General features: G+C 44.9%; 1 protein-coding gene across 3 annotated transcripts in view; it reads right to left on the bottom strand.

The window, feature by feature from the left end:
• Window positions 1-19,490, bottom strand: part of cerkl (CERK like autophagy regulator) — a 104,257-nt gene that overhangs the window by 77,634 nt on the left and 7,133 nt on the right. For all 3 annotated transcript variants that reach the window (XM_020462232.2, XM_031805395.1, XM_020462233.2), the window contains exon 2: window positions 7,011-7,244. In XM_020462232.2, coding sequence (XP_020317821.1) covers window positions 7,011-7,244 — 234 coding nt within the window. The remainder of the gene's footprint in view (window positions 1-7,010; window positions 7,245-19,490) is intronic.

Genomic DNA, 19,490 nt, shown 5'->3' with positions numbered 1-19,490 from the left:
TTTTTGTTCTCACAGTTGAAGTGTTCCTATGATAAAAATGACAGACCTCTACATGATTTGTAAGTAGGAAAACCTGCAAAATCGGCAGTGTATCAAATACTTGTTCTCCCCACTGTATATCCCTTACTGGTTCATTCATCCACCCATTCATCCAGTACATCCACACAATCCACTTTCTCTCTAACTAATTCACTTGACTCGCCCATTGGGAAGTTTTCCCACCTCACCAAACTAAGTTCACAAAGACCAACAACAGAAAACATGGTGGACTAAACTAGGCTGAGCGAGGGACTGCTATCTGTTCAGAGGTGCTGGAGAGAAGGTAGTGTCTCCATGGATACACAGGGTGACTTAATGGAAAGGCTGTTAATGTGTAACACAATACACTCCTCCAGTCAGCTAGCAGGCAGGGACCAGGGTAACATAATACACTCCTCCAGTCAGCTAGCAGTCAGGGGACCAGGGTAACACAATACACTCCTCCAGTCAGCTAGCAGGCAGGGACCAGGGTAACATAATACACTCCTCCAGTCAGCTAGCGGGCAGGGACCAGGGTAACATAATACACTCCTCCAGTCAGCTAGCGGGCAGGGACCAGGGTAACATAATACACTCCTCCAGTCAGCTAGCAGGCAGGGACCAGGGTAACATAATACACTCCTCCGGTCAGCTAGCAGGCAGGGACCAGGGTAACACAATACACTCCTCCAGTCAGCTAGCAGGCAGGGACCAGGGTAACACAATACACTCCTCCAGTCAGCAGGCAGGGACCAGGGTAACACAATACACTTCTCCAGTCAGCTAGCAGGCAGGGACCAGGGTAACATAATACACTCCTCCAGTCAGCTAGCAGGCAGGGACCAGGGTAACACAATACACTCCTCCAGTCAGCAGGCAGGCAGGGACCAGGGTAACACAATACACTCCTCCAGTCAGCAGGCAGGCAGGGACCAGGGTAACACAATACACTCCTCCAGTCAGCTAGCAGGCAGGGACCAGGGTAACACAATACACTCCTCCAGTCAGCTAGCAGGCAGGGACCAGGGTAACATAATACACTCCTCCAGTCAGCTAGCAGGCAGGGACCAGGGTAACACAATACACTCCTCCAGTCAGCTCGCAGGCAGGGACCAGGGTAACACAATACACTCCTCCAGTCAGCTAGCAGGCAGGGACCAGGGTAACACAATACAGTCCTCCAGGCAGCAGGCAGGCAGGGACCAGGGTAACATAATACACTCCTCCAGTCAGCAGGCAGGCAGGGACCAGGGTAACACAATACACTCCTCCAGTCAGCTCGCAGACAGGGACCAGGGTAACATAATATACTCCTCCAGTCAGCTAGCAGGCAGGGGACCAGGGTAACACAATACACTCCTCCAGTCAGCTAGCAGGCAGGGACCAGGGTAACACAATACACTCCTCCAGGCAGCAGGCAGGGACCAGGGTAACATAATACACTCCTCCAGTCAGCTAGCAGGCAGGGACCAGGGTAACATAATGCACTCCTCCAGTCAGCTAGCAGGCAGGGACCAGGGTAACATAATACACTCCTCCAGGCAGCAGGCGGGCAGGGACCAGGGTAACACAATACACTCCTCCAGTCAGCAGGCAGGGACCAGGGTAACATAATGCACTCCTCCAGTCAGCTAGCAGGCAGGGACCAGGGTAACATAATACACTCCTCCAGTCAGCTAGCAGGCAGGGACCAGGGTAACACAATACACTCCTCCAGTCAGCTCGCAGGCAGGGACCAGGGTAACACAATACACTCCTCCAGTCAGCTAGCAGGCAGGGACCAGGGTAACACAATACAGTCCTCCAGGCAGCAGGCAGGCAGGGACCAGGGTAACATAATACACTCCTCCAGTCAGCAGGCAGGCAGGGACCAGGGTAACACAATACACTCCTCCAGTCAGCTCGCAGACAGGGACCAGGGTAACATAATATACTCCTCCAGTCAGCTAGCAGGCAGGGGACCAGGGTAACACAATACACTCCTCCAGTCAGCTAGCAGGCAGGGACCAGGGTAACACAATACACTCCTCCAGGCAGCAGGCAGGGACCACGGTAACATAATACACTCCTCCAGTCAGCTAGCAGGCAGGGACCAGGGTAACATAATGCACTCCTCCAGTCAGCTAGCAGGCAGGGACCAGGGTAACATAATACACTCCTCCAGGCAGCAGGCGGGCAGGGACCAGGGTAACACAATACACTCCTCCAGTCAGCAGGCAGGGACCAGGGTAACATAATGCACTCCTCCAGTCAGCTAGCAGGCAGGGACCAGGGTAACATAATACACTCCTCCAGTCAGCTAGCGGGCAGGGACCAGGGTAACACAATACACTCCTCCAGTCAGCTAGCAGGCAGGGACCAGGGTAACATAATACACTCCTCCAGTCAGCTAGCAGGCAGGGACCAGGGTAACACAATACACTCCTCCAGTCAGCAGGCAGGCAGGGACCAGGGTAACACAATACACTCCTCCAGTCAGCAGGCAGGCAGGGACCAGGGTAACACAATACACTCCTCCAGTCAGCTAGCAGGCAGGGACCAGGGTAACATAATACACTCCTCCAGTCAGCTAGCAGGCAGGGACCAGGGTAACATAATACACTCCTCCAGTCAGCTAGCAGGCAGGGACCAGGGTAACATAATACACTCCTCCAGTCAGCTAGCAGGCAGGGACCAGGGTAACACAATACACTCCTCCAGTCAGCTAGCAGTCAGGGGACCAGGGTAACATAATATACTCCTCCAGTCAGCTAGCAGTCAGGGGACCAGGGTAAAGTTCTTAATACAGTCCTCCAGTCAGCTAGCAGTCAGGGGACCAGGGTAAAGTCCTTAATACAGTCCTCCAGTATGCACAGCACAACACAGACAGTAATATCATTCTCAGCATATGACTACATGCTGGACTCTTATAAAACAGATTAAGTTATGTCATAAAACGATTTATACCGAACAAAAATATAAACGCAACATATAACGTGGTGGTCCCATGTTTCAAGAGCTGAAATAAAACCTCCCACAAATGTTCCACAAAAAGTGTATTTTTCTCAAATTTTGTGCACAAATTTGTTTCCATTCCTGTTAGTGAGCATTTCTCCTTCGCCAAGATAAGAGACAAATGCACTACTTTGGGCCACATGCTGCTTTGAGCCTCAGCACACATGACTTCCTGTTACAATTATACCTGGATAGCCTCACACAATGGTACACAGTGCACTGTGCTCTCCCTCTCTCTCGCTCTGTTTTCCATTGGGGGATTATGTATCTTGTTTTATTGTGAAGCTGTTGTTAAGTCAGCGGTGCTGCTGAATCATTTCTCCCTTCGGGGGAATATAAACTGTGGCACGCTGGACTACAGGAGCTCTCACCTGTTACAGAGGGAACGGTGAATCCCTGCACCCTCGTTTCCCAGGGAGCCTCTAATAACGTCGCACAATGGAGGGAGTGTCCCAGCTGACAGTTAAACACAAAAGGTGTTGCTCTGAAACTCGTCTCCCTCCTTGCCTTTATTATCAACCCCTCTCTCTTCTTTCCTAGAAACAGATTCTGAATGCTGGAAATCAAATGGGGACATTGCCTTGGCCATTGCAGTGACAAGCCATGTGATGTGGTCTGACACATGAGGTGACGTGGTCCAGCTGAGGATGTCAGCCACCAGATTAAACCAGCCATCAGTCGTGTGATAATGTCTCCAGCCCGGTCACAGACAGACCAACGTGTGCAAGAGGCCAGAGCTAACAATGGCAACACCTGTACAAGGCAGAATGTCTGTGTCTTTCTGATACCCTTGGCCTTGTGCGAGCAAGCAACACTGTGTAGACCTACAATCGCCTCCATGACATTTTTAAAGCCTCCTTTCATTCACAGATTAGTGGTCCGTCTATCAGGCAGGTCAATCAGACCAACCAGGCCTGCATCGCCACCAGGCCGTCTCCCCTCTCCGGACAGATAATGTGGCCTTGGTGCTCTTGTCAAAGTGGATGGTCACACTCCTGCATCAAGTTGAACTTTATTGTTGTTGCCGCTAAAGGCCCTCAGGGGGAAGAAAAGAGAGAGCGAGAAGGAGAGGACAAAAAGAGAGAGAGAAGGGAAAAAGCTCAGAGTTCAACTAAAAGGTCATCCCAGTTGATCCACTGGCCATTGTCCTCTAAAATGAATTCATATGTGCATTGGAATAAGTCTTTTGATAAGATGTAGTGTAAGAGCTCCATAAAACACCCGAGCAAAATTGTTTAACAACAGAATGGAGAGGATTGTTTTTAGCCCTTTATGTTTTAACTCTGTATAGATCCTATATGAATATATGAATGATTCATGTGGCTGTTATTGGATCTTATATAAGATTATATACCTCTTGTTGATAAAGACAAAAAGGTCTGTTATTTTACTCATTTACTTACCTACTTACTTAAGCCTCATAACACCAGGTGAAGGCTAAGGCCTCTGCATTATGCTTCAAACACCACGCTTTAATAGCGACAATGTTTTGAGCCGCAGTGGATCTTTGTCAGGTTTAACCATATTCACTCATACACCGGATAGGTGCAGTGAAATGTGTTGTTTTACAGAGTCAGTCATAGTAGTACGGCGCCCCTGGAGCTAATTACGGTTAAGTGCCTTGCTCATGGGCACATTAGCTGATTTTTTCACCTTGTCGGCTCGGTTATTCAAACCAGCGACCTTTCGGTTACTGGCACAACGTTCTAACCACTAGGCTACCTGCCTTCCAATAACCCGTCTCTTGTTGATATCATTTAATATATACTGTAGTAGTGCAAATACACTGCCACTGTCTTACATCAAAAGCTGAATTGGAAATAGATTTGGTGAAAACTATTCTGTACAATGAGGCTTCTTTAACAGGAGCCCAGGCTTAGTTTCATAAAATGATCTATTCTGCATATTCCTAAACAAAAAATGCCAGCTAATATCAAATTGCTGTTTTTAATAGCAGACAATCTAGAATATTTGTTTAGCTTATTCAGTGTCCTGTAGGCTGTCTCCAGGCATGTTGTTTTAATTATGTTCATTTATTCATGTTAAAGTACTCACAGTCCTCTCACACAAAAACACAAAGCCCGCATCCCAAATGGCACCCTATTCCCAACATAGTGCACTTCCTTTTGACCAGAGGCCTATGGGTCTTGGTCAAAAGTAGTTCACTATATATAGAATAGGGTCCCATTTGGAATTTAGCCAAGGATTTGGGTCTTCTTCAGGCTGAGAGAGGTACAGCTTTAAAAGTTGGCTGTGCCAAAGTTGGACTACATCCCAAGTAGAACCCTCTTCATAGGTAATGTAGTGCACTACTTTTGAACTGGGCCCATGGGGTTCTAGTCAAAAGTTGTGAACTATATAGGGCATAGGGTGCCATTTGGGGCACATTCTTGTTTTGCCTGAGGAACAGAACAGAACAGGGAAGACGGAACAGAGCTTCAGAGAGGAGCAGACAGGCTTGTGAAATGAGAGATGGTTTTATTATGCACAGACTGACAGTGTCACTAACTGGGGCTGTCTAGGTTGTCTAAGCTACACCTGGTAGGGCTATCTCTAAACCAGGTTTCTCACTTACAGAAACAGTCAGACTCCAACATACATTCTATGCACACACTGTATATTAGTCAAAATGTCTGGGGTTGACATTAAATTGTCAAGGATATTATGTCTGAGGAGGCAGCATGTAGTAGATTCATTAAGAGGTGCCTGAAGAGTAGGAGGAGGGTGGGAGAGAGGAGGAGTAGGGTGGAAAAGAAGGAGATGAGGTGGTAGGAGGAGTAGTGGATAAGGAGGAGGAGGGTAGGAGAGAGGAGGCGAGTGGGAGAGAGGAGGCGAATGGGAGGGTGGAAGAGAGGAGGAGGGAGGGTGGAATGAGGAGGTGTTGGCCACAAGGGCCTGAAGAACAGGTTGATGGTGGCCACCCTGTAGTTAGTAATTATCTGTCGTTCTATGGAGCTGATGGGGGGAGACAGGGAGACAGGCTGTCAGGACCAGGGCAGCCCAGCATGGCCCTCAGAGACAGGTGTCCCCATCATGGGAGGTCTCTTCCTGGAGACACTCAGAGAGCCAATAACCACATAGGGGTGGTGGTGCCACTCTAAGCCTTATATTGAACTCATATTCAGATATAATGCTGGCTCTGGTGCCTCTGTAACTACTAACTGCTGTTGGAATGGTTCCATCCTTTTACAAAAAGTATCTCAGGTTTCATCAACAATATCTTAAGGACCCTTTCCAGTCCTCTTGTTTGTTAGCATGATATAAAGTGAGCAATTGTTGGGAGCTGTTGTGTTAACCCGAGCATGTGATCTCTATGCTTGGAACACATAGGAGCTTATCCGGTCTGGTAATATGTCACTAAGTTGTATGACATATCTTGCAACACAAACGTCCAGGACATTTCCAGTGCTGCTTTTTTATATTTCATGGTTTGAATTTCCACACAGGTTTTACCAAAACATCTGTGTGAATCTTTTTCACTTGCTGCTTAAAATAAGTTGTAAAAAATCACGATAGGAAGATATTGGAGACTGTATTTGTGTGACAACCTGTAAAAAGACTGTGATATCCTAATGACTATAGTGATCGATAATGCATAGCTTTATTACCAGTGAACTTTAAGAGACCAAATATATGAGCCTGCCTCAAAATCATTGTGGGCTGTTGCACTTAACAAAATCATTGTGGGCTGTTGCACTTAACAAAATCAATGCAAATTGCTGTCCAACATAAACAGCTTGATATGTTTGATGTTCAAATATTTGTCAAAACCATGGCCCACTTGGGGTAGTACAATTGAGGGGGACATTGGTTCAGTCCACATAAAAATGCACTACTCAATCATACCAAATACTGTATGTGTTTACCTGACCCAGATTAAGCCTGGCCTTAGACTAAAAAGCAGAATCACCATTGAGTCTAGAACTAGGCTCAATCTTTGTCAGAGAAATCAGTCCTATGTGTTTAAAGTATTTTTTGTGAAGGACACTGACACTTACCACCGAGTATCTCCTTAAGTTTTTTGAACCAGATCTCACAGTGGTCCACGCTCATGTTGTTGAAGTGAATGGCATGGTCCTTCAGCTTGGGTCCCTTCTTCTTACACTGGAACAGAGTGATGCCCAGGAGAGTGCCCCCTGTCTCCTGGCCCGCAGAACGACGTCTCTTCACCTTCACTCCAAACACATCCTTCAGCTCCACGTACTCTGTCCTCCTCAGAGTTTCGGACTGACCTGGAGCACAGAGAGACAGATGATATTATATGCTACAGGCAGCGTATATAAAAGCTAAGGAACAAACACATCCTTCAGCTCCATGTACTCTTTACGCCTCAGCATCTCCGATTGACCTGGAGATACACAGGAAGAAAGAATATGATATAGCTAAATATTGTATTGCAAATATTGCAGGAGGCCTTTACTAGGATACTTCCATAAATGCTTTGGCCTATGCGTGAACAAACAACTTAGCCTAGTTCTGAGAGATAATAGGTTTACATTTACATTTTAGCAGGCGCTCTTATCCATAGGTTTAAAAGTTAAGTGTTTAAGTTCTACTCCTAATGTGTTGACAGAGAGCGTGACATCACAGGACTCTGGATTTTCACACTTTTGCCACCGAAAGTATCTGGAACCCGGAATTCCTGTTTGACACGTTCCTGCATTAATTATCGGAGGTGGTTGAAGCTCGCAGCCCGGGAGCTGCCCATAGACCACGACTCACTCATAGCCTTGACCCTACAGATCGATGGCCGGCTTCGGGAACGTAGGAGGAAGAGGAGGTCTGTTCCTGGTCATACTCGCTCGTCCACGATTCCCACCTCGCCTCCGAAGAATCACGGAAGTTCCCAAAGTCTAGATGGCTGGGAGAATCCGATGTCACCCGAGTTCCCTCGGGAATCACAGAGGGCAGTCGACCCGTTTCCTTCAGAGGCCATGCAACTGGACAGGGCTAGATTGTCTCCTGTTGAACGCTTGCGCAGACTGAGCACCAAGCGCTGTCTGTATTGTGGTACTACAGAACATTGGATATCTACCTGTCCATTAAAAGACCAGGCTCATCAGCAGATGAGTATGCTGGTGAGTCGTACGGGGAGTTTCCAATCTCCCCTTACTCGTACCCCTCTTCTCTTCTTACTCGTACCCCTCTTCTCTTCTTACTCGTACCCCTCTTCTCTTCTTACTCGTAACCCTCTTCATGCCATCCTGCTGTGAGGTGACGGGTCCAAATCTCTCCGGGTGCTCATTGACTGGGGCCGACGAGAGTTTTATGGACTCCACCATGGTGTCAGAGCTGGGTACCTCCACAAAACCCCTCTCTATTCCCATGGACGTTACTGCGCAACACCCTTCCCTGCTCAGCCACTGGCCTCTCGCCCCTTTGAGTGTTCCTTGGGATATCAGGGTCCCCACGCCAGGTGGTGCCCATAGGGGGGGGGGGGGGGTTACTATCACACCCTGATCTGTTTTACCTGTCTTGTGCTTGTCTCCCCCCCCCCCACCAGTTGTCTCCCATTTGTCCCCATTGTCCCCTGTGTATTTATACCTGTGTTTTCTGTTTGTCTGTGCCAGTCTTGTACTGTCAAGTAGTTCCAGCGTGTTTCCCGTTTTCCCTGTTTCCTCCTGTTTTTATAATAAATATCAGAGATTAAAACTGTCCGCCTCCTGTGTCTACATCTGGGTCTTGTCCTGAGTCGTTATATCTTTAGTGTCTTATTCTCTGTGGCGCTCCTGCTGAGGACAATCAGACACAATTTAACAGCTCTGAAATCTTTGTCCAAGAAGGCTGGCCTGTCCTGACTGTGATTCCCTCTCTTCCCTAAATGAGTCCGTCTCCCATCATGTGAAACCCTTTCTTCATTAGTAAAATCCCAAGCCCCGGCCCCAGCCTGCTCCTCAGACAGTGTTTCAGAACATTAACTACCATCTATCCTCTCACATTACTGAACGGAGCAGTGATGAGCGAGACACACCGGCTGCCACCATCTGTTCCTGGTATTCAGGCTTCATTCAGACTTGGGTTCAAATACTATTTGAAATCTTTCAAATACCATTAGCCTGCCTGAAGTGCCAGATGGGCGTGGTTTGCAGTTGTGGGACTATTCTATTGGTTCCAATACACCAGGTAAGTTCAATGAAAGTACATACAATGTGTACAAAACATTAACAACACCTGCTCTTTCCATGGCCTAGGCTGACCAGGTGAATCCAGGTGAAAACTATGATTCCTTATTGATGTCACTTGTTAAATCCACACTGCTGGGTTTTTCACGCTCAACAGCTTCCCGTGTGTATCAAGAATGGTCCTCCTCCCAAAGAACATCCAGCCAACTTAACACAACTGTGGGAAGCATTGGAGTCAACATGGGCCAGCATCCCTGTGGAACACTTTTGACACCTTGTAAATTCCATTCTCCAAATAATTGAAGCTGTTCTGAGGGCAAAAGGGGGTGATGCAGCTCAATATAAAGTACTTGTTGAAATGATTTCATATAGTAGGCTATTTGAACCCAGGTCTGCTATACTCAGGCTTCTTCTCCTCCTCTAACTCCTCAATATCATTATATTTATCTAACTTCTCCATCTCACTCGATTGTTGGTGGCTGCAAAAAGAACCAAGTCAATTTAATTAGAGGGAATAAAGATAATCTCCCCCGACTGACAGAGAGAGCTGGCTGGAGACAGGGACCACATGACAAACAGGGCTGTGTTAACAACAGTGATATACCTACAGGGGTAAAAGCCACTGAGAGAAGGGGCGGTAGAGGTGTAGGTGAATTGTTTTGGGAAAGGGGAGGGAAGAGTGTACCTCCTCACCCACCTCCTTCGCACTCTCCCCTCCAACAATACAGTGATGCACAGGGGTAAAAGCCACTGAGAGAAGGGGGGGTAGAAGGGTAGGTGAATTGTTTTGGGAAAGGGGAGGGAAGAGTGTACCTCCTCACCCACCTCCTTCACACTCTCCCCTCCAACAATACAGTGATGCACAGGGGTAAAAGGCACTAAAGGAAGAGGGGTAGTTTTGGTAAAGCGGGGAGAGGGAGGGTTAGGCTTATGATTTCCCCCCTGTCCCAAAACTACCCTCCCTCACCTCCAACATTACAGTAAGCTGGTGCTGGCACCCTGTCCTGTCTGAATCAATCTTGGCACATCTGCCTGATTCAGACAGTAAACAGGATTATAGGGGGACTCATCCGCTTGACGCTAATTGTGTTTGCAGTTTCTGCACATGTCCAATCTTTCAGGTGCTACTCTGCTCTGCCTATAAAGATTCACTCCATACAGAAAGGGCTGCTCATGCCTTCATTCAGGCCCATATTCACATTAACAAAGTTGGCTGGCTGAGAGATGTTTGGAACTTGGTTTAAGTTATTTAGGGTTTTGTCACTTAAATCTGTGAAACTAATTAGGAAGAGTTAAGGGTGGATTTGGTTTGTATGGGATGCAAATGTAGTCCTTAATGGATCATCCTTCATCATTTCCAAGTCATAGCATTAAATTGCAATTCAATAATATATAATGTTATGTTTTAGACTATAGAGGATGGGATTATTTTTGATGCTTGTTTAAAATTCAGGTTTTATCTATCTTAAGTGACTGTGATAGAAGAAGCTGCATCACTACTGAAAATTAAAACAGACGGGTGCATTTTCCCCTCTCTCTCTCTCTCTCTCTCTAAATAGATTTTGGGTGGGACGATACAAAGGATTACTCACTACTATCAACATCTAGTCATTATGTTACAACCTGTGCCGTCCACTCAGTAACACCTGAGAGGTTGGTGTTAGACAGGTGTGAGTGTGTGTAGAAATGCTGTGCCGTCCACTCAGTAACACCTGAGAGGTTGGTGTTAGACAGGTGTGAGTGTGTGTAGAAATGCTGTGCCGTCCACTCAGTAACACCTGAGAGGTTGGTGTTAGACAGGTGTGAGTGTGTGTAGAAATGCTGTGCCGTCCACTCAGTAACACCTGAGAGGTTGGTGTTAGACAGGTGTGAGTGTGTGTAGAAATGCTGTGCCGTCCACTCAGTAACACCTGAGAGGTTGGTGTTAGACAGGTGTGAGTGTGTGTAGAAATGCTGTGCCGTCCACTCAGTAACACCTGAGAGGTTGGTGTTAGACAGGTGTGAGTGTGTGTAGAAATGCTGTGCCGTCCACTCAGTAACACCTGAGAGGTTGGTGTTAGACAGGTGTGAGTGTGTGTAGAAATGCTGTGCCGTCCACTCAGTAACACCTGAGAGGTTGGTGTTAGACAGGTGTGAGTGTGTGTAGAAATGCTGTGCCGTCCACTCAGTAACACCTGAGAGGTTGGTGTTAGACAGGTGTGAGTGTGTGTAGAAATGCTGTGCCGTCCACTCAGTAACACCTGAGAGGTTGGTGTTAGACAGGTGTGAGTGTGTGTAGAAATGCTGTGCCGTCCACTCAGTAACACCTGAGAGGTTGGTGTTAGACAGGTGTGAGTGTGTGTAGAAATGCTGTGCTGTCCACTCAGTAACACCTGAGAGGTTGGTGTTAGACAGGTGTGAGTGTGTGTAGAAATGCTGTGCCGTCCACTCAGTAACACCTGAGAGGTTGGTGTTAGACAGGTGTGAGTGTGTGTAGAAATGCTGTGCCGTCTACTCAGTAACACCTGAGAGGTTGGTGTTAGACAGGTGTGAGTGTGTGTAGAAATGCTGTGCCGTCCGCTCAGTAACACCTGAGAGGTTGGTGTTAGACAGGTGTGAGTGTGTGTAGAAATGCTTTGATTGATAAAAACAAAATACATTGATGGACTGCATTTGCCAGAAAATATTATCCTGTACTTTCCTCAGTCGAATCAACACTATACATCATGATTGTTGGAAGAGTAAGTGACAGATTGAGAGACTAATTTGTAGTCATACTTGCGCCACAAATTATGACAGTCGAAATTAATTAGCTGAACAGTAACCACAGTGAGGGTTCAGAATGTGTGTGACCCCTCCATATTACAAGAGGGACAGAGAGACAGGGTATGCGTCCCAAATGGCATACTATTCCCTATATAGTGAACTACTTTTGACCAGAGCCCAATGGGCCTGGTCGAAAATAGTGCACCAAATAGGGAATAGGGTGCCATTTGGGACTGACGATGTCACAGTAATTGCACAAAGGGCGCAAACAGACCCTGTCGTCTGCTCTGTTTGCTTCCTGGGGACTTCAAAACAGCAATATAAAAATGTAAAAATTGTGTGTTTGTGTGTTTGTGTGTGTGTGTGTGTGTGTGTGTGTGTGTGTGTGTGTGTGTGTGTGTGTGTGTGTGTGTGTGTGTGTGTGTGTGTGTGTGTGTGTGTGTGCGCGCGCAGGCAGACCACCGAAGGCACAGGTGGAAAATATGATCCTAGGCACCACACTGTGAACCACATGGCCCACACAACATGGGGGGAAAGAAGAGCGTTACACTGACCTGGCACAGACTGCCTATGCCTGGACACTTGTCAACACAACAAACTCATCTGGGACTCAGAGCACTCTACTGTACGAAACAACAGCAGCTACATCTGAAATAAGACAAAGAGAAGTTTAATCTGAGGAGAAAAACATGTTTTAGAGATAACTATGTCTTAGTTATCTCTAAAGCACGTTGTTATTCTCCTTAAACAGCTCTTTGTCTTGTAGCTATTGTTGTTGATCACACATTAACACATTGAATGAAGAAGAACCCAACAGATTCATATTGACACATCTACTGTAATGTACAGATGGTAAAAAAAAAAGGCAAATCTGAGAATATTCCAATCATCTTTGTAATATATCCAAAACTGTTGAAAACCGAGTCATTTCTTGATATCAGATGAAATGCATGTTTGAAAATGGGTTTTGAATTGATGTGTTGTGTCCATACATTAACAATACATTATTTACAGTACATGATATGCTTTGCCCCCTGTCTGCTGCAAGCAGGAGCAGTGTTGGGGGGAATCTTGTCTCCATCTGGCAGCAATTACGTTTTCGAGAGCTCCTCACTGTGCCCCAAATGAAGGGGTGTACCTATCATATCGTTTCAAATCAGAATCATGTTCGACAGAGAAAGACACAAGCCAGGCTGGAGAGAAGAGTTTTGAGATATAAGATATATCAGAACTGTTCTAATTCTACAGTATTTCTATGGACCAGTGTGCCTGTCATTGTTTGATTGAGTTGATTAGATACATTTTGGGGAAAAACAAATATTAACACACAGTGCCAGTCAAAAGTTTGGACACACCAACTAATTCAAGGATTTTTCTTTATTTTGACTATTTCCTACATCGTAGAATAATAGTGAAGACATCAAAACATTGAAATAACACATATGGAATCATTTAGTAACCAAAAAAGTGTTAAACAAATCAAAGTATATTTTTACATTTTATATTCTTCAAGTAGCCACCCTTTGCCTTGATGACAGCTTTGCACACGCTTGGCATTCTCTCAACCAGGTTCACCAGGAATGCTTTTCCAACTGTCTTGAATGAGTTCCCACATATGCTGAGCACAGTTAAATCCCTGACAGTGTCACCAGCAAAGCACCCCCCACCATCACAGCTCCTCCTCCATGTTTCATCGTGGGTACCACACATGCGGAGATTATCCATTCACCTACTCTGCATCACACAAAGACACGGCGGTTGGAACCAAAAATCTCAAATTTGGACTCATCAGACCAAAGGACAGATTTCCACCGGTCTGATGTCCATTGCTCGTGTTTCTTGGCCCAAGCAAGACTCTTCTTCTTATTGGTGTCCTTTAGTAGTGGTTTCTCTGCAGCAATTTGACCATGAAGGCCTGATTCACGCAGTCTCCACTGAACAGTTGATGTTGAGATGTGTCAGTTACTTGAACTCCGTGACACATTTGTTTAGGCTGCAATCTGAGGTGCAGTTAACTCTAATGAGCTTATCCCATGCAGCAGAGGTAACTGAGTCTTCCTTTCCTGTGGCAGTCCTCATGAGAGCCAGTTTCATCATAACGCTTGATGGTTTTTGCTACAGCACTTGAAGTTCTTGATATTTTCCAGATTAAGACATGAAGGTCAGTCAAAGTAATGATGGACTGTCATTTTTCTTTGCTTATTTGAGCTGTTCTTGCCATAATATGGACTTTTACCAAATAGGGCTATCTTGAGTATACCACCCCTACCTTGTCACAAATGCATTAAGGAAAGAAATTCCACAAATTAACAAGGCGCTGCTGTTAATTGAAAAGCATTCCAGGTGACTACCTCATGAAGCTGGTTGAGAGAATGCCAAATATAAAATATATTTTGATTTGTTTAACACTTTTTTGGTTACTACCTGATTCCATATGTGTTATTCCATAGTTTTGATGTCTTCACTATTATTCTACAATGTAGAAAATAGTTTTAAAAAATAAAGAAAAACCCTTGAATGAGTAGGTGTGTCCAAACTTTGACTGGTACTGTGTATCAGGAACAAGTGAGGCCCTTGTATGGAGTGTTGCGGGACACCACATTAAGCCCCCGAAAGAATTCCATCAATGTCACATTATCATGTTTTATTGTATTTTGTGTTCAGATTAAAAGGCAAGATGACATCCAACTTTTCATCACAATTATATGACTATACTGAATTATATCACAAATTAAATGGCTGCTTTCAGCACTCATTGTTAATGTTAAAGTATTCCCAAAATGTACTCAGGATTAAACTGTAAATCCAGCAGAGCAGTGAGAGCCCCCACAGGTTTAACTATCTTTCAGATAAGATCTCTGGAGACATAGTGGATAGCGGCAGGGTAGCCTAGTGGTTAGAGCATTGGACTAGTAACCGAAAGGTTGCAAGTTCAAATTCCTGAGCTGACAAGGTACAAAATCTGTCATTCTGCCCCTGAACAGGCAGTTAACCCACTGTTCCTAGGCCGTCATTGAAAATAAGAATTTGTTCTTAACTGACTTGCCTAGTAAAATAAAGGTAAAATAAAAATATATATCTATAGTCAGACTCTAGAGAGGAGAGGCTCTACGTTATATGAACCTGTTTGTCAACTACGTGTTGTATTGATCTGGCCTTTATACAGCCGTGACCCATAACATAATGGCTAAACATAGACTCTGCTGTGTGGCCTGGAGCAGATATATATACATCACCAGTCAAAGACAATAGCAGACACAACTATAGGACCTCAGCATGGGATTGGGTTTCCCTGTCAATCCTAAACTACAGATGAAAAACAAAGGCTTGTTGAAAATGTCAACAACTTTGGTCTCAGAACATGTACGCAGCCTACACATGCTCTTATTTCAACCTCTATGTAGCCTACACATGCTCAAATTTCAACCTCCATGTAACCTACACATGCTCAAATTTCAACCTCTATGTAACCTACAGTCGTGGCCAAATGTTTTGAGAATGACACAAATATTAATTTCCACAAAGTTTGCTGCTTCAGTGTCTTCAGATATATTTGTCAGATGTTACTATGGAATACTGAAGTATAATTACAAGCATTTCATAAGTGTCAAATGCTTTTATTGACAATTACATGAAGTTGATGCAAAGTCAATATTTGCAGTGTTGACCCTTCTTTTTCATAACCTCTGCAATCCACCCTGGCATACTGTCAATTAACTTCTGGGCCACATACTGACTGATGGCAGCCCATTCTTGCATATTCAATGCTTGGAGTTTGTCAGAATTTGTGGGGTTTTGTTTGTTCACCCGCCTCTTGAGGATTGACCACAAGTTCTCAATGGGATTAAGGTCTGGGGAGTTTCCTGGCCATGGACCCAAAATATCCATGTTTTGTTCCCCGAGCTACTTCATTATCACTTTTGCCTTATGGCAAGGTGCTCCATCATGCTGGGAAAGGCATTGTTCGTCACCAAACTGTTCCTGGATGGTTGGGAGAAGTTGCTCTCGGAGGATGTGTTGGTACCATTCTTTATTCATGGATTCTCCAAAAGTCTTCGCCTCTATGTGCATGCAGATGCACTCACACCTGCCTGCTGCCATTCCTGAGCAAGCTCTGTACTGGTGGTGCCCCGATTCCGGAGCTGAATAAACTTTAGGAGACGGTCCTGGGGCTTGCTAGACTTTCTTGGGCGCCCTGAAGCCTTCCTCACAACAATTGAACCGCTCTCCTTGAAGTTCTTGATGATCCGATAAATGGTTGATTTATGTGCAATCTTACTGGCAGCAATATCCTTGCATGCATGTGAAGCCCTTTTTGTGCAAAACAATGATGACGGCACGTGTTTCCTTGCAGGTAACCATGGTTGACAGAGGAAGAACAATGATTCCAAGCACCACCCTCCTTTTGAAGCTTCCAGTCTGTTATTCGAACTCAATCAGCATGACAGAGTGATCTCCAGCCTTGTCCTCGTCAAAACTCACACCTGTGTTAACGAGAGAATCACTGACATGATGTCACCTGGTCCTTTTGTGGCAGGGCTGAAATGCAGTGGAAATGTTTTTGGTGGATTCAGTTCATTTGCATGGCAAAGAGGGACTTTGCAATTAATTGCAATTCATCTGATCACTCTTCATAACATTCCGGGGTATATGCAAATTGCCATCATACAAACTGAGGCAGCAGACTTTGTGAAAATTAATATTTGTGTAATTCTCAAAACTTTTGGCCACGACTGTACACATGCTCATATTTCAACTTCTATGTAGCCTACACATGCTCATGTTGCATTAGCCATCAAGCCTCAAACCTCAAGCCTGAGATTTATGCTGACAATAGTGTTATATGTGTGTTATAAGAAGGGATTGTAGTTGTTTATTCATGAAGTAAACTGAAATCCCAATTATCCTCATTGGTCAAGCTTGGACTGCATAGATTCTATTCTATAATACATTTGAATGTTTCAAAATAGGACTCTGTTCTAGACTAAAATAAATGTGACTTTCTTTAGACACTACCAAAAACCTCTGTGGGGTAATTAAACTCAGAAAACTGGGACTAGGCTGTCCAGGCTGACCAGTAGTGGGGACTGAGGTTTCTGATGAGCCTAGAACTGTCTCAGGGATTTGGGGATGACAGGTTATTTATACATCTCACTTCAACATCTGACTACCCACAACTGAACTGGCCAGAGAAATCATATCCCTCTCTTAGGAACTGATCCTGACCCAAAAATATCTAGGCCAGAGTGAAAAATATAAAATTACATTCCGAATAAACAAATGCTATGTGTGTCAATCTAAATTGTGATTTAATAATTTAACTAATCTTGTGTTCTAAATTGTGAGTTGATCTTGTTTCCTCAGGTGCCTATCATGTAATAAGAGGCATTTGAGAAATGAAGTGGCATATTTGACATGCCATTTAGTCTCTGCTGTAGCCAGGGGCTCAGCAACATACAGAAGCCTAAATATAATAAAGCCTTTACTGTCCTCTTTGATCGAGTCAAGACCATTCCTTCTGACCAGATGATCTGTTCAACATTCAACATGCTCTCTGTGGTCTGCACCATCTCCAATTCACATACCACCCCAACAGACCAACAGATGGCCCAATCTCTATTGACCTCCACACTGCCCTCACCCACCTGGACAAAAGGAATACCGACAGTTGAAGTCGGATGTTTACATACACCTTAGGCAAATACATTTAAACTCAGTTTTTCACAATTCCTAACATTTAATCCTAGTAAACATTCTCTGTCTTAGGTCAGTTAGGATCACCACTTTACTTTAAGAATGTGAAATGTCAGAAAAATATTAGAGAGAATGATTTATTTCAGCTTTTATTTCTTTCATCACATTCCCAGTGGGTCAGAAGTTTACATACATTCAATTAGTATTTGCTAGCATTGCCTTTAAATTGTTTAACTTGGGTCAAATGTTTTGGGTAGCCTTCCACAAGCTTCCCACAATAAGTTGGGGGAATTTTGGCCCATTCCTCCTGACAGAGCTGGTGTAACTGAATCAGGTTTGTAGGCCTCCTTGTTCGCACAAGCTTTTTCAGTTCTGCCCACAAATGTTCTATAGGATTGAGGTGAGGACTTTGTTGTCCTTAAACCTTTTTGCCACAACTTTGGAAGTGTGCTTGGGCTCATTGTCCATTTTGAAGACCCGTTTGCGACCAAGCTTTAACTTCCTGACTGATGTCTTGAGATGTTTCTTCAATATATCCACATAATTTTCCATCCTCATAATGCTATCTATTTTGTGAAGTGCACCAGTCCCTCCTGCAGCAAAGCACCCCCACAACATGATGCTGCCACCCCTGTGCTTCACGGTTGGAATGGTGTTCTTCGGCTTGCAAGCATCCCCCTTTTTCCTCCTAACATAACGATGGTCGTTATGGTCGAACAGTTCCATTTTTGTTTCATCAGACCAGAGGACATTTCTGCAAAAAGTCCGATCTTTGTCCCCATGTGCAGTTGCAAACCGTAGTCTTGCTTCTTTATGGCGGTTTTGGAGCAGTGGCTTCTTCCTTGCTGAGCAGCCTTTCAGGTTATGTCGATATAGGACTCGTTTTACTGTGGAAATAGATACTTTTGTACCTGTTTCCTCCAGCCTCTTCACAAGGTCCTTTGCTGTTGTTCTGGGATTGATTTGCCCTTTTCGCAGCAAAGTAAGTTAATCTCTAGGTGACAGAACGTGTCTCCTTTCTGAGCGGTATGGTCCCATGGTGTTTATACTTGCGTACTATTGTTTGTACAGATGAACGTGGTACCTTCAGGCATTTGGAAATTGCTCCCAATGATGAACCAGACTTGTGGAGGTCTACAATTCTTTTTCTGAGGTCTTGGCTGATTGTTTTATATTTTCCCATGATGTCAAGCAAAGAGGCACTGAGTTTGAACGTAGGCCTTGAAATACATCCACAGGTACCTCAAATTGACTCAAATGATGTCAATTAGCCTATCAGAAGCTTCTAAAGACATGACATAATTTTCAGGAATTTTCCAAGCTGTTTAAAGTCACAGTCAACTTAGTGTATGTAAACTTCTAACCCACTGGAATTGTGATAAAGTGAATTATAAGTGAAATAATCTGTAAACAATTGTCGGAAAAATGATTGTGTCATGCACAAAGTAGACTTGGCAAAACTATAGTTTGTTAACAAGACATTTGTGGAGTGGTTGAAAAACGAGTTTTAATGAGTCCAATGAGTGTTAACTTCCGACTTCAAATGTATGTAGGAATGTTGTTAATTGACTACAGCTCAGAATTCAACACCATAGTCCACTCCAAGCTCATCGCCATGCTCAGGACCCTGGGACTGAACACCTCCCACTGCAACTGGATCCTGAACTTCCTGACGGGCCAGGTAGGTAACAACACCATGAACACGGGCGCCCCTCAGAGGTGTGTGCTTAGTCCAATCCTTTACTCCCTGGTCACTCATGACTGGTAACTCCAACACCATCATCAAGTTTGCTGACGACACGATGGTGGTAGGATTGATCACAGACCCCGATGAGGCAGCCTATGGGGATGAGATCAGAGACCTGGCAGTGTGGTGCCAGGATAACAACCTCTCCCTTAACTTCTTAGGGCTAGGCC

This window comes from Oncorhynchus kisutch, linkage group LG26, assembly GCF_002021735.2.
Source record: "Oncorhynchus kisutch isolate 150728-3 linkage group LG26, Okis_V2, whole genome shotgun sequence".
Lineage (NCBI taxonomy): Eukaryota > Metazoa > Chordata > Actinopteri > Salmoniformes > Salmonidae > Oncorhynchus > Oncorhynchus kisutch.
Note: the sequence above shows the minus strand (reverse complement) of the source record. Positions and strands in the feature narration are given on the sequence as shown.